This window comes from Lampris incognitus, chromosome 15 (genome assembly GCF_029633865.1).
Source record: "Lampris incognitus isolate fLamInc1 chromosome 15, fLamInc1.hap2, whole genome shotgun sequence".
NCBI classification, from domain to species: domain Eukaryota; kingdom Metazoa; phylum Chordata; class Actinopteri; order Lampriformes; family Lampridae; genus Lampris; species Lampris incognitus.
The window spans coordinates 48,075,154-48,087,901 of record NC_079225.1 but is presented as its reverse complement, the minus strand read 5'-3'; the positions used below and the strand labels follow the sequence as shown (position 1 = coordinate 48,087,901).

General features: G+C 42.5%; 1 protein-coding gene across 1 annotated transcript in view; it reads left to right on the top strand.

Moving 5' to 3' along the window:
• adgrg6 (adhesion G protein-coupled receptor G6) overlaps positions 1-12,748 on the top strand; it is a 180,657-nt gene that overhangs the window by 150,072 nt on the left and 17,837 nt on the right. The window contains exons 20-22 of the mRNA XM_056294246.1: positions 4,017-4,149; positions 4,298-4,399; positions 4,559-4,714. Of these exons, the coding sequence (XP_056150221.1) occupies positions 4,017-4,149; positions 4,298-4,399; positions 4,559-4,714 (391 nt within the window). The remainder of the gene's footprint in view (positions 1-4,016; positions 4,150-4,297; positions 4,400-4,558; positions 4,715-12,748) is intronic.

Below are 12,748 nucleotides of genomic sequence, written 5' to 3'. Positions count from 1 at the left end.
GTTCCACATCCTCCCTGGTGAACCTGATGTGGTGTCCACAGAGCTAATGTGGTCGGTGAAATGTGGTACCTCCTGAGATTTAATTTTAACCCAGGTGTCGTCCACAAATCTGAACCAATGGCTAGGTGGTGTCTCTGGATAGGACATCAGAGCCTCTTTTCCACTTCCTCCATGTACAAGTTGGCCACTACAGGTGAGACTGGGAACCCCATAGCACACCCCTGCCTCTGCCTATAGTACTGCCCCCTGTATGTGAAGTACGTGGACTGAAGACACAGCTTCAGGAGCAGACACCCTTGGTCGGTGTTAAGGGTGGTCCTATTGCTAAGGGTGGGGTCGTCCTGTAGTTTCATATGGACTACCCCCACTGCTTCATCAACAGGAACGCATGTGAGGAGAGACGTACCATCATAAGACACCATTGTTTCATCCTCTCCATGATGACGTCCCTCACCGTGTCCACAACATCCATAGTGTTCTGATGTGATGTTCATTACTGCCTCCCAACGGGTTCAGAACAGATTCCAGAAACTTAGAGAGGTCATAGGTCACTGACTTAATCATACTAACAATAGGCCGTAATGGCACATCCTGTTTATGTATCTTCAGTAAACCATACAGAGTAGGTGTAGCGCCCCCTGGGTATAATGTGTGATACAACATTCTAATAGCTTCAGACAATCTATCACCTTTTTTTTGTAACCAGTCTAGATCTCGTAAGTGTTCATGTCGCTAAGTAACGTCATAACTTTCTCATGATAGTCTGTCTGGTTCAACACTAGAACGACCGGCATTTCACTCATTACATGACATTACAGTCATTTAGCCGACGCTTTTATCCAAAGCAACTTACAGTAAGTGTATTTAACGTAGAAAGTCAGCAGAACTACTAGTCATCAGAGGTCATGAGTGCATCTTCTCTCTAAACAAGCATCTAAGAGCAAAACCAGTGCTAAAGTAAAAGCGCAAGAAAGAGATTTTTTTTTAATGAGTGAATACAATAAGTGCTAAGAACAAGTAACAGGGTAGCCTATAAAACGTGAAATGTAAAAAAAGAACTGAAAATAAATATTGAGACAGTCCCAAACAATGACCGGAACTTAAAAACTACTAGAACGACAGTGGGCCGTCACTTTGACCGCCACGGTTTTTCTCTATATTGTGTCAAGAGAAATACCCAGTTGAGATATTAATGCATTACATATGTTAGTGTGTCTGTTATGAAATTAACTGACAGCAAAATTAACATTTTAACAACTTTAATACTATTTGTCAAACAATTTAAAATGGCCGCTGTCCAATGCCTGTAAATACTGCAACGCCTTGTCGGTGGTAGTCATGGTGTGTCTGTAATCAGACATGTTGTAATAATAAAAAATCCCACATTTCCGATAAAATCCTCCTCCTCACCCATAAATCCCTCCATCCCCTTACCGCCCAGTACCTATCGGACCTCCTCAACCCCTATACTCCGTCCCAGAATCTGCAGTCCACCGACACAGACCTGCTGTCCATCCCCTACACCAGCCTTCAGACTTTTGGGGATAGAGCCTTTAGTGCAGCAGCCCCCTCCCTTTGGAGCTGTATTCCATCAGAAATCCGCAACACTGCTGCTTTGAACAATTTTAAGACTACTGAAAACCTACCTTTTTACTAAGGCCTATGGTCTGTAGACTTTTGATCTTTGTTTTAATCATTTTTTGTTCTTATGTAAAGCGTCCTCGGGTTCCTTGAAAGGCGCTATACAATACCAAATTGCTGTTGTCCTTTCACTGCTATAAAAATATAGAAAGCAGACTGACCGCCAGTGCTTCACTATTTGATTTGTATTTGCCCATTTTGTTTCATTTTTCTCAATGATGGTCAAGTATTAGTACACAAAGATGCATTACATCGATTTTTTTTTCAGTATTTCAAAGTGAATGAGCTGTGTTCTGACTTGGAGAACAAGAAAAGCTAAAATAATAGGGCGGTATACAGAAAAAGCCATTTCCCAAATGTAAAAAAAATCTATTTACATTTCCTGTACATTAAATTATATTATATAGGGACTTCTCCACATGTATTAACCAAGGAAAATAAGCAAAATCCATGCTTGACAAACATGAGTCGTGTTACAATTCTTTATGACAATGAATTATTTTCCACCTTGTCAGTGATTCAGTTCCTTTAAGCCCAACACTGATGCACACTCCTCTCTTGAGCGTCTAGCAGCGATGACAGTCTGTCTATCTATCTATCTATCTATTGAGAGTATAAATAACTGGAGACCACACTTTGTACCCCACATAGATCAGAAACCCTTGAATTTAAAAACAACTCACTGAGATCGGTTGAGTAAATGTTGTAGTGCTTTTTATCCAGAACAACCGCAGCTCCCCCGTTTACTTGAACTTGTTTACAGGCCAGTCTTGCCCGTTCCAATATGGCGGCGACGTTGCTATATGATCCAGCAGCCAATGCAGCAACTATGTGTCTTAAGAAGTACCCTCGGTCCTTTTCTGTGGTTTTGATTGTCGTCTTCTGTGGTTGTGATTCAGTCTTCTGCGGTTGTGATTCAGTCTTCTGCAGTTGTGATTCAATCTTCTGCGGTTGTGATTCTATCCTCTGTGGTTGTGATTGAGTCCTCTGCGGTTGTGATTGAGTCTTCTGCAGTTGTGATTCAATCTTCTGCGGTTGTGATTCAGTCTTCTTTTGTGGTTGTGATTCAGTCTTCTTCTGTGGCTGTGATTGAGTCTTCTGTGGTTGTGATTCAGTCTTCCGTGGTTGTGATTGTCTTCTGTGGTTGTGATTCAGTCTTCCGTGGTTGTGATTCAGTCTTCTGTGGTTGTGATTCAGTCTTCCGTGGTTGTGATTCAGTCTTCTTCTGTGGTTGTGATTGAGTCTTCCGTGGTTATGATTCAGTCTTCTGTGGTAGTGATTCAGTCTTCTGCAGTTGTGATTCAATCTTCTGCAGTTGTGTTTCAATCTTCTTCTGTGGTTGTGATTCAGTCTTCTTTTGTGGTTGTGATTCAGTCTTCTGCGGTTGTGATTGAGTCTTCTGCGGTTGTGATTGAGTCTTCTGCAGTTGTGATTCAATCTTTTGTGGTTGTGATTGAGTCTTCTTTTGTGGTTGTGATTGAGTCTTCTTCTGTGGTTGTGATTGAGTCTTCTGTGGTTGTGATTGAGTCTTCCGTGGTTGTGATTGAGTCTTCTGTGGTTGTGATTGAGTCTTCTGCGGTTTTGATTGAGTCTTCTGTGGTTATGATTGAGTCTTCTGCGGTTGTGATTGAGTCTTCTGCGGTTGTGATTGAGTCTTCTGTGGTTGTGATTGAGTCTTCTGTGGTTATGATTGAGTCTTCTGTGGTTTTGATTGAGTCTTCTGCGGTTGTGATTGAGTCTTCTGTGGTTGTGATTGAGTCTTCTTTGGTTTTGATTGAGTCTTCTGTGGTTGTGATTGAGTCTTCTGTGGTTGTGATTGAGTCTTCTGCGGTTGTGATTGTATTCTGCGGTTGTGATTCAGTCTTCTTTTGTGGTTGTGATTCAGTCTTCTTTTGTGGTTGTGATTCAGTCTTCTTCTGTGGTCGTGATTTGAGTCTTCTGTGGTTGTGATTGAGTCTTCTGTGGTCGTGATTCAGTCTTCTGTGGTCGTGATTCAGTCTTCTCTGGTCGTGATTCAGTCTTCTGTGGTCGTAATTGAGTCTTCTGTGGTCGTGATTCAGTCTTCTGTGGTCGTGATTCAGTCTTCTGTGGTCGTGATTCAGTCTTATGTGGTCGTAATTGAGTCTTCTGTGGTCGTGATTCAGTCTTCTGTGGTCGTAACTGAGTCTTCTGTGGTCGTGATTCAGTCTTCTGTGGTTGTGATTCAGTCTTCTGTGGTCGTGATTCAGTCTTCTGTGGTCGTAATTGAGTCTTATGTGGTTGTGATTCAGTCTTCTGTGGTCGTGATTCAGTCTTCTGTGGTTGTGATTCAGTCTTCTGTGGTCGTGATTCAGTCTTCTGTGGTTGTGATTCAGTCTTCGGTGGTTTTGTTTCAGGTGTTACGGAACCTCCGGAGCGTCATCAGCCTCACCTTCCTGCTGGGAATGACGTGGGGCTTTGCACTGTTTGCGTGGGGACCGGTCAACCTGGCCTTCATATACCTCTTTTCCATCTTCAATTCTCTACAAGGTAACATATCATTAGCTCAATTATTTAATTGGTCATTTGGTAAATATGGGGGTCATTTTAGTTAGTCACATAGTTTACTTTTTAAGTTGACTTTTACTTTCTTTCCTCTCTCTCTCTGTCTATCTTTCTATCCATTTATATATCTCAGGTCTGTTCATCTTTATCTTCCACTGTGCCCTGAAAGAAAATGTCCAGAAACAGTGGAGGAGATACCTCTGCTGTGGCCGCTTCAGACTGGCAGACAACTCGGGTATCTATCTATCTGTCTGTCTGTATGTTTTTACTTTACATTGACTGTTCCTTCAAGGAGACTTTCTGCTGCAGGTCCAGTCCCGAATTGCTTGCCTCTCTCTCTGTCAGCTTGTGGACAGACTGTACAGACTGACGTGTTGTCCATCTGTTATTTCAGACTGGAGTAAAACAGCCACCAACAACACCAAGAAGGTGAGCTCAGACAACCTGGGCAAGTCCCTCTCCTCCAGCTCCTTTGGATCCAGTACCAGCCACTGGACCTCCAAGGCCAAAGCCACACTCAACCCCTTCAACAAACGCCACAGCAACACAGGTGAGACAAGACACACACACACACACACGTTCATCTCAGAGCAAAACAAAGCAGACTTCTCTTGCAGCTTGTAGCTACATTTGTGGTCTGGTAACTCTTCCCTGTTAATGTTAATTATGGTAACAGTAACTTCACATGGACATGTTTACATGCAACCTACCGCTAATAAATATAATTTTTAAAAAGTTGAAACTAAAGTTGACCTTGAAATGGTAACAAACGGGAACTAAATCCCTTCAGTTTCACTTTGGAAATTTTCACATTTTGATATTCAGTTGAGGAAAACCAGTCAGCCATGGTGCAACCTGTATTTACATGTATGTTTGCTACTGCAACACACAGGCTTGTGTTGACACACCTGCCAGTAAACTGTAAAAAGGAACTGGGAGCTGCCAGTAAAATGCCAGTTTTCTGCTGAAGGCAACTGGGAGCTTCCCAGTTGCCTTCAGCACAGCACAAGTATGATATGATGTGTCCATAGTGCTAGTCTGGTATGATTAACATTTCACAAATGCGATATCAAATGTAATATTACAGCCACTACTGCATACTATATTACCATGATATGATCACAGTGTGGAGGTTTAGGATGCCAGTGGATCACGTCTACATCCATCTGCTACTTGCCCACTCTTGTAAGATGCATTGGATAAAAGCATCTGTTGAATTAAATTGATTAATTAAATGGACTATAACCATCCCTGTACTGTCTACCTGATAGCTGGGCTTCCTGTGAAGATGACAGTGGTTCAAGTGATGTAAGAAGCAGGCTTAACTCTTGTCTCAGTCACAGAGGAAAATGACATGTTCTCTCATCTGCTGTTTCATATCTGTGTCTGGTGTGTAGAGAGCTCGTCCAACTACAGTGGCGGTCCAGCGGAGGTAAAGCTGATTGGCTAATTGACTTCCTGCTTTCAACACAGTGAGGTCCGCTTTGTGTTTCCCAAAAAAAAACAAAAAACAAGTCTCTCAAAGTTGAACATAACCTTATTATCTCCTGAACAACCACAAATCTCTAAAAAAAACACTGGTTTAATCAGTGGTGGGACATCAACATGAAATGTTGATGAAATTTCTGGGGGGGGGTGTTTATTATTGATATAGAGAATCTTTGATTAATTTTGGTTGCATATATTTTTGGGAAAGCAACTTTGGACCTGTGTGTTGTGATGTGCTGGTCGCTGTGATGCAAAAAGGTCACGCTATCTTCTTTCACTCCCTGAGACTCTTGAGCAGGAGATGTTTTGATATTTCCTCTATTGGCACAGAGACTAAAACTAACACCACCCATCCAGACTACTCCTGACAACAAAAACAAGCACGCCCTTCAAAAAAAAAAAACATCCAAGCTAACATCTGCTGAGATTTTTCTTTTTTTATGCATAGAACAAAGTACTACCCGGCTAATGCTGTGGTTTGCATTAGATTTAATAATCGATGTAATAACGAGTGTGTGCTCACGTTTGATTAACACCACATGTTGAGGGTAATATCGGCATGGAGCGCACCTGAACATGACGCCAAATGTTTTGATCCAACAACTTGATAGGGTCCAAATATTACAGCGTCATGTAATGAGCTCCCACAGAGAAAAAAGGAGTCTCACTCCGTACCTCTATCTCTCTCTTTATTCTATCCATCCGTCTGCCTGCCTGCCTGGGTGTCTGCAAATTTTCAGTGCGTGTCTCAGCCAGTTAACACAACATTACAGCTTGAGTCATTAGATCAGATCTGTCTGGGAAACAACTGCCTTCCTGTTTTATGCGTCTCCTTTATGAGTAAACACAAAGCCTTAATGGAAAACCATTTCAAACGTCCCACAACGGGATGATTGAATGTCGAGCTGTGCACTGATTTTTTCAGAAACGCGTTAATTTTAAAGCTACAATCCTGAAGATGGAAGTGCGAACCAATGTCCTTTTTGACAGGTTCAATCGCTGATACATTCATGAAAAAAACCTAATCCATGAACATCTAACTCGTGAGGTTTTTTTTTTTTTTTTGGAATTTCTTATCTCGAATGGGAAAAGGATACAGTGCTTAGCATTTACGTCTTTACACTGCAGCCAAATGAAAAATGCTTGTGTCTAACAAGCAGATATGGCCGAACAACCTGGTAGAAGACTTTACTGACAGATGGTAGTACAACATCAGCTAACACAACAGCACTGCTGACTCTCATTCATTTTCAAAGGATCCCTGAGATTCAAGTATCTCGGGGTCTTGTTCACGAGTGAGGGTGGATGGAGCGGGAGATGACAGGCGGATTGGTGCAGCATCAGCAGTAATGTTGATGTTGTACTGGACCGTTGTGGTGAAGAGGGAGCTGAGCCAGAAGGCAAAACTCAATTTACCAGTCCGTCTTGGTTCCAACCCTCACCTATGCTCATGAGCTTTGGGTAGTGACTGAAAGGGTGAGATGGTGGATACAAGCAGCTTAAATGAGTGTCCTCCGTAGGGTGTCTGGGCTCAGCCTTAGAGATAGGGTGAGGAGCTCTGACAGCCAGAGGGAGCTCGGAGTATAGCCGCTGCTCCTTCGTGTCGAAAGGAGCCAGTTGAGGTGGTTCGGGCATCTGATCAGGATGCCTCCTGGGTGCCTTCCTTTGGAGGTTTTCCGGGCACGAACAACTGGGAGGAGACCCCGGGGTAGACCCAGAACTCGCTGGAGGGACTACATGTCCACTCTGGCCTGGGAACACCTTGGGATCCCCCAGGAGGAGCTGGAGGGCGTTGCTGGGGAGAGGGACGTCTGGAGTGCCCTACTTAGCTTGCTGCCACCGCAACCCAACCCCGGAGAAGCAGCTGAAGATGAGATGAGATGGGATTCATAATCTTTAAACACCAGCATTACCAGCTGTTCTAATCTTGGTGTTTGTATTCTTTCATATTCCCACTTCAGTACTCAGAGGCTGACAGGGAAACGAGCCTTACCAGCATCTCTATTTTAGAGCTGTCAATCTCAAATCATGCAGGAATTTCTTATCTAAATGTTGTTGTTTTTGTTTTTTTTATCATTTTCTTAAGAAAACAACATGAGCATCCCCATGCAGGAGATGGGAGGCCAACATGTGTAGTGTATATTTAGCTGGCATTATTTATGCAGAAACTCTGCAAACCAGCAAATCAACACAGGGCTTTGTCACGTGAACGACAAGACACGTACACCTCAGTTGTTTTGAATTGTGTGGCTTTTCGAAAGCTGCACCTCGATCTCTATTTAATGAAATTCATTTTCAAATGTGTGATAATTTAAATAAATTCAAAATCAAAGCCAAAAACTGCAGTTCATTCCAGAGAACATATTTCCCAGCGTCTGTGAGGGAAGGCGGCAGAACTCTTTTTCTTCTTCTCTGTGGAAGTGCAATGATACTCATTTCACAAAGCTATGGTAAAGAAATAAGCTTGTTTCACTGACTCGCTGACACACCCCACAAAAACAAGGAGTATAAAGAAATAAGACAATGTCTCAACCACAGACTGATGAATTACATAATCCAAAGTTGGGAGTTGACGGTAAGTCAGTGAGACGGTCACTGGGTTCCCTTCATTGCGGAGGCACTGGGATGCTTTGTCGCTGAATGTGCAGTTTGTATGGGAGGCTTTTGTGTGTTGCACCCATCAGTTCACACACTGCACAACGCTTGCACTGCGCCACTTCGCTGTCAACTGCAGTATATTTGTGTGTATATGTGTTAGTACTTGTGTATCCTTGACCAGTATGAATGTATACACATCTTTTATTGTCCATGGCACATGTAATTATGTTCATCCCAAACATGATATATTTTGTAGTTCCTGCAGGGATCAAAACATTACCAGTGATCTCATCTAAGTTCTGGGTTCTTTTACACAAGCATGCATATACATTTAAGGCATTTTGATGGACACGTGGTGATTATTACTGGAATCAACCGTGTGACTGTTCTGTCATAGGACAGTCTTGCATTAAAGTGGCAATAGACAACTTTTCAACCCCCCTCCCCCCGCCAGCGTTTCCAGGTGGCATTATTGTTTGCACTGCTGCTGCAAAGACAACCAGATTGCTTTCTGTTTTTCTCAGAGCTCCGTGAAGAAATGATCAACACCACTTTGCAAGTTAGGGAGAGGAATGAAGCATGTTCACTGAAATCATCACAATTTTACTATCTCCACCAGGTGGCAGCCTGGAGGGGATTATGCATTTGGTTGTGCATGTGCGTGTCTGTGGCTAATCTCGCAAACTACTGGACCTTATCAGCCTAAAATATTTTGGGCAGTTACGAGTGTATTATGAAGAGCATCTCATTGCGGTGATTCAAAACCTTTTAAAAAGTTTTTGTTCGCGCCCTCTCTTCATTCAACTTTCTCGCTCTCTGCCGCTGCCCAATCCAAGTCAGCCATGCACATGCCCTCCTGTTTTGGCTGCACTTTCTTCGGCTGAAATTAGTTTCCTCCGTAGGGTGTCTGGACTAAGCTGGGGAAAGGCAACCTGGTATCATGCTTCTTCATGCTCATAGTCATGAAAATTAATATACTGAATTGTGTCCCAGAGCACGATTGTTCCAACTTTTTTCATGCTACACAGAATTAAACTTAAACCCATGCATTTTAAAGGTGGTGGGGGGGGGATTATTTCTCGAGACTTTTTTCATGCTGGACCGAATGACATTTAAACCAAAACATTTCAATTGGGAGATTTTCTTCGACTTAAGACGGGAGCAACTCAGTCACCAGATTAAAATGTTGGCATTTTGTGTTTCTGCAAACCACGAATTCATTAATAACTTTATTTATACAGCACTTTTCTAAAACAATGTTACAAAGTGCTTTACAAAGAAATAAAAGCAGACAAGGCAAAATAAGAATAAGACCAAATAACAGTATAACTAAAAACAAATACCAAACATTTGTAAACGCTTTCACAAAACAAAACGAAAAAAGTTTTAAGATGAGATTAAAAGAAGCTACAGACTTGGTTTGTTTTAATTCAATAGGAAGAGAGTGCCATAGTGTGGGGGCTCTAACAGCAAAAGCCTGATCACCCTTTTTGACAAACTAAGATCTGGGAATAACCAGCAAAGCTCCATCTGCGGATCTTGATGGCCGAGAGGGTGTATACCAGGTAAGTAACTCACAAGTGTATGTAGCAGCAAGACCATTTAAGGCCTTAAAAGTGAACAATACAATTTTAAAATCAATTTGAAATATAACAGAGAGCCAGTGTAGGGAGGCAAACACAGGAGTGATATGATCATGCCTCTTTGTCCTGGTAATGAGTCGAGCAGCAGTGTTTTGTACCAACTGCAGATGGTAGAGGAGCCTTTGCTGATACCCAAGTAAAGTGCGTTACAATAGTCAAGCTGAGAATAGGTAAAAGCATGTACAACTTTTTGCAGATCGGCAATTGATAAAAATGACCTAATTTTGGAGATTAGCTTGAGCTAAAGAAAAGGAAGTACAGCAAAGTACACTACCGTTCAAAAGTTTGGGATCACCCAAACAATTTCGTGTTTTCCATGAAAAGTCACACTTATTCACCACCATATGTTGTGAAATGAATAGAAAATAGAGTCAAGACATTGACAAGGTTAGAAATAATGATTTTTATTTGAAATAAGATTTTTTTTACATCAAACTTTGCTTTCGTTAAAGAATCCTCCATTTGCAGCAATTACAGCATTGCAGACCTTTGGCATTCTAGCTGTTAATTTGTTGAGGTAATCTGGAGAAATTGCACCCCACGCTTCCAGAAGCAGCTCCCACAAGTTGGATTGGTTGGATGGGCACTTCTTTGAGCAGATTGAGTTTCTGGAGCATCACATTTGTGGGGTCAATTAAACGCTCAAAATGGCCAGAAAAAGAGAACTTTCATCTGAAACTCGACAGTCTATTCTTGTTCTTAGAAATGAAGGCTATTCCATGCGAGAAATTGCTAAGAAATTGCAGATTTCCTACACCGGTGTGTACTACTCCCTTCAGAGGACAGCACAAACAGGCTCTAACAGGTACTATTTAATGAAGATGCCAGTTGGGGACCTGTGAGGCGTCTGTTTCTCAAACTAGAGACTCTAATGTACTTATCTTCTTGCTCAGTTGTGCAACGCGGCCTCCCACTTCTTTTTCTACTCTGGTTAGAGCCTGTTTGTGCTGTCCTCTGAAGGGAGTAGTACACACCGGTGTAGGAAATCTTCAATTTCTTAGCAATTTCTCGCATGGAATAGCCTTCATTTCTAAGAACAAGAATAGACTGTCGAGTTTCAGATGAAAGTTCTCTTTTTCTGGCCATTTTGAGCGTTTAATTGACCCCACAAATGTGATGCTCCAGAAACTCAATCTGCTCAAAGAAGTGCCCATCCAACCAATCCAACTTGTGGGAGCTGCTTCTGGAAGCGTGGGGTGCAATTTCTCCAGATTACCTCAACAAATTAACAGCTAGAATGCCAAAGGTCTGCAATGCTGTAATTGCTGCAAATGGAGGATTCTTTGACGAAAGCAAAGTTTGATGTAAAAAAAATCTTATTTCAAATACAAATCATTATTTCTAACCTTGTCAATGTCTTGACTCTATTTTCTATTCATTTCACAACATATGGTGGTGAATAAGTGTGACTTTTCATGGAAAACACAAAATTGTTTGGGTGATCCCAAACTTTTGAACGGTAGTGTATACAGAGGAAGAGGTTGGCAAAGACGAAGTGGGATAGTCAGAGAGATGGAGAAAGTAGACGGTACAAGAAGACGCAGCGTAAAGCAAAGAGAGAGGTGGCAAAGGCACAGGAAAAGGTATATGAGAGGTTAGACACTAGGGAAGGAGAAAAGGACTTGTACAAATTAGGGCGATCAAGGATAGAAATTGCAGTGTGCTGAGAAGGTGGAAGGAATACTTTGAGGGGCTGATGAATGAAGAAAATGAGAGAGAGAGAAGGTTGGATGATGTGGGGATAGTGAATCAGGAAGTTCAGTGGATTAGCAAGGAGGAAGTGAGGGCAGCTATGAAGAGTGGAAAGGCAGTTGGTCCTGATTGCATACCTGTGGAGCTATGGAGATGTTTAGGAGAGATGGCAGTGGGGTTTTTAATTAAATTGTTTAACACAATCTTGGAAAGTGAGAGGATGCCTGAGGAGTGGAGAAGAAGCATACTGGTACCGATTTTCAAGAACAAGGGTGATGTGCAGAACTGTAACAACTACAGAGGTGTAAAGTTGATCAGCCACAGCATGAAGATATGGGAAAGAGTAATAGAAGCTAGGTTAAGAGGAGAGGTGACGATCAGCGAGCAGCAGTATGGTTTCATGCCATGAAAGAGCACCACAGATATGATGTTTGCTTTGAGAATGTTGATGGAGAAGTATAGAGAGGGCCAGAAGGAGTTTCTTTGTGGCTTTAGAGAAAGCATATGACAGGAGGTGTGGTATTGTATGAGAAAGTCGGGAGTTGCAGAGAAGTATGTAGGAGTGGTGCAGGATATGTATGAGGGAAGTGTGACAATGGTGAATGGAATGACAGATGGGTTCAAGGTGGAGGTGGGATTACATCAAGCATCGGCTCTGAGCCCTTTCTTGTTTGCAATGGTGATGGACCGGTTGATGGACAAGATCAGGCAGGAGTCTCCATGGACGATGATGTTCACAGATGACATTGTGATCTGTAGCGAGAGTGGGGTGCAGGTTGAGGAGAGCCTGGAGAGGTGGAGGTATGCACTGGAGAGAAGAGGAATGAAAGTCAGTAGGAGCAAGACAGAATTCCTATGCATGAATGAGAGGGAGGACAATGGAATGGTCAGGATGCAAGGAGTGGAGGTGACGAAGGCATATAAGTTTAAATACTTGGGGTCAACTGTCCAAAGTAACGGGGAGTGCAGAAGAGAGTGCAGGCAGGGTGGAGTGGGTGGAGAAGAGTGTCAGGAGTGATTTGTGACAGACGGGTACCAACAAGAGTTAAAGGGAAGGTTTACAGGATGGTTGTGAGACCAGCTATGTTATATGGTTTGGAGACAGCGGCGCTGACGAAAAGACAGGAGGCGGAGCTGGAGGTGGCAGTGTTGAAGATGATAAG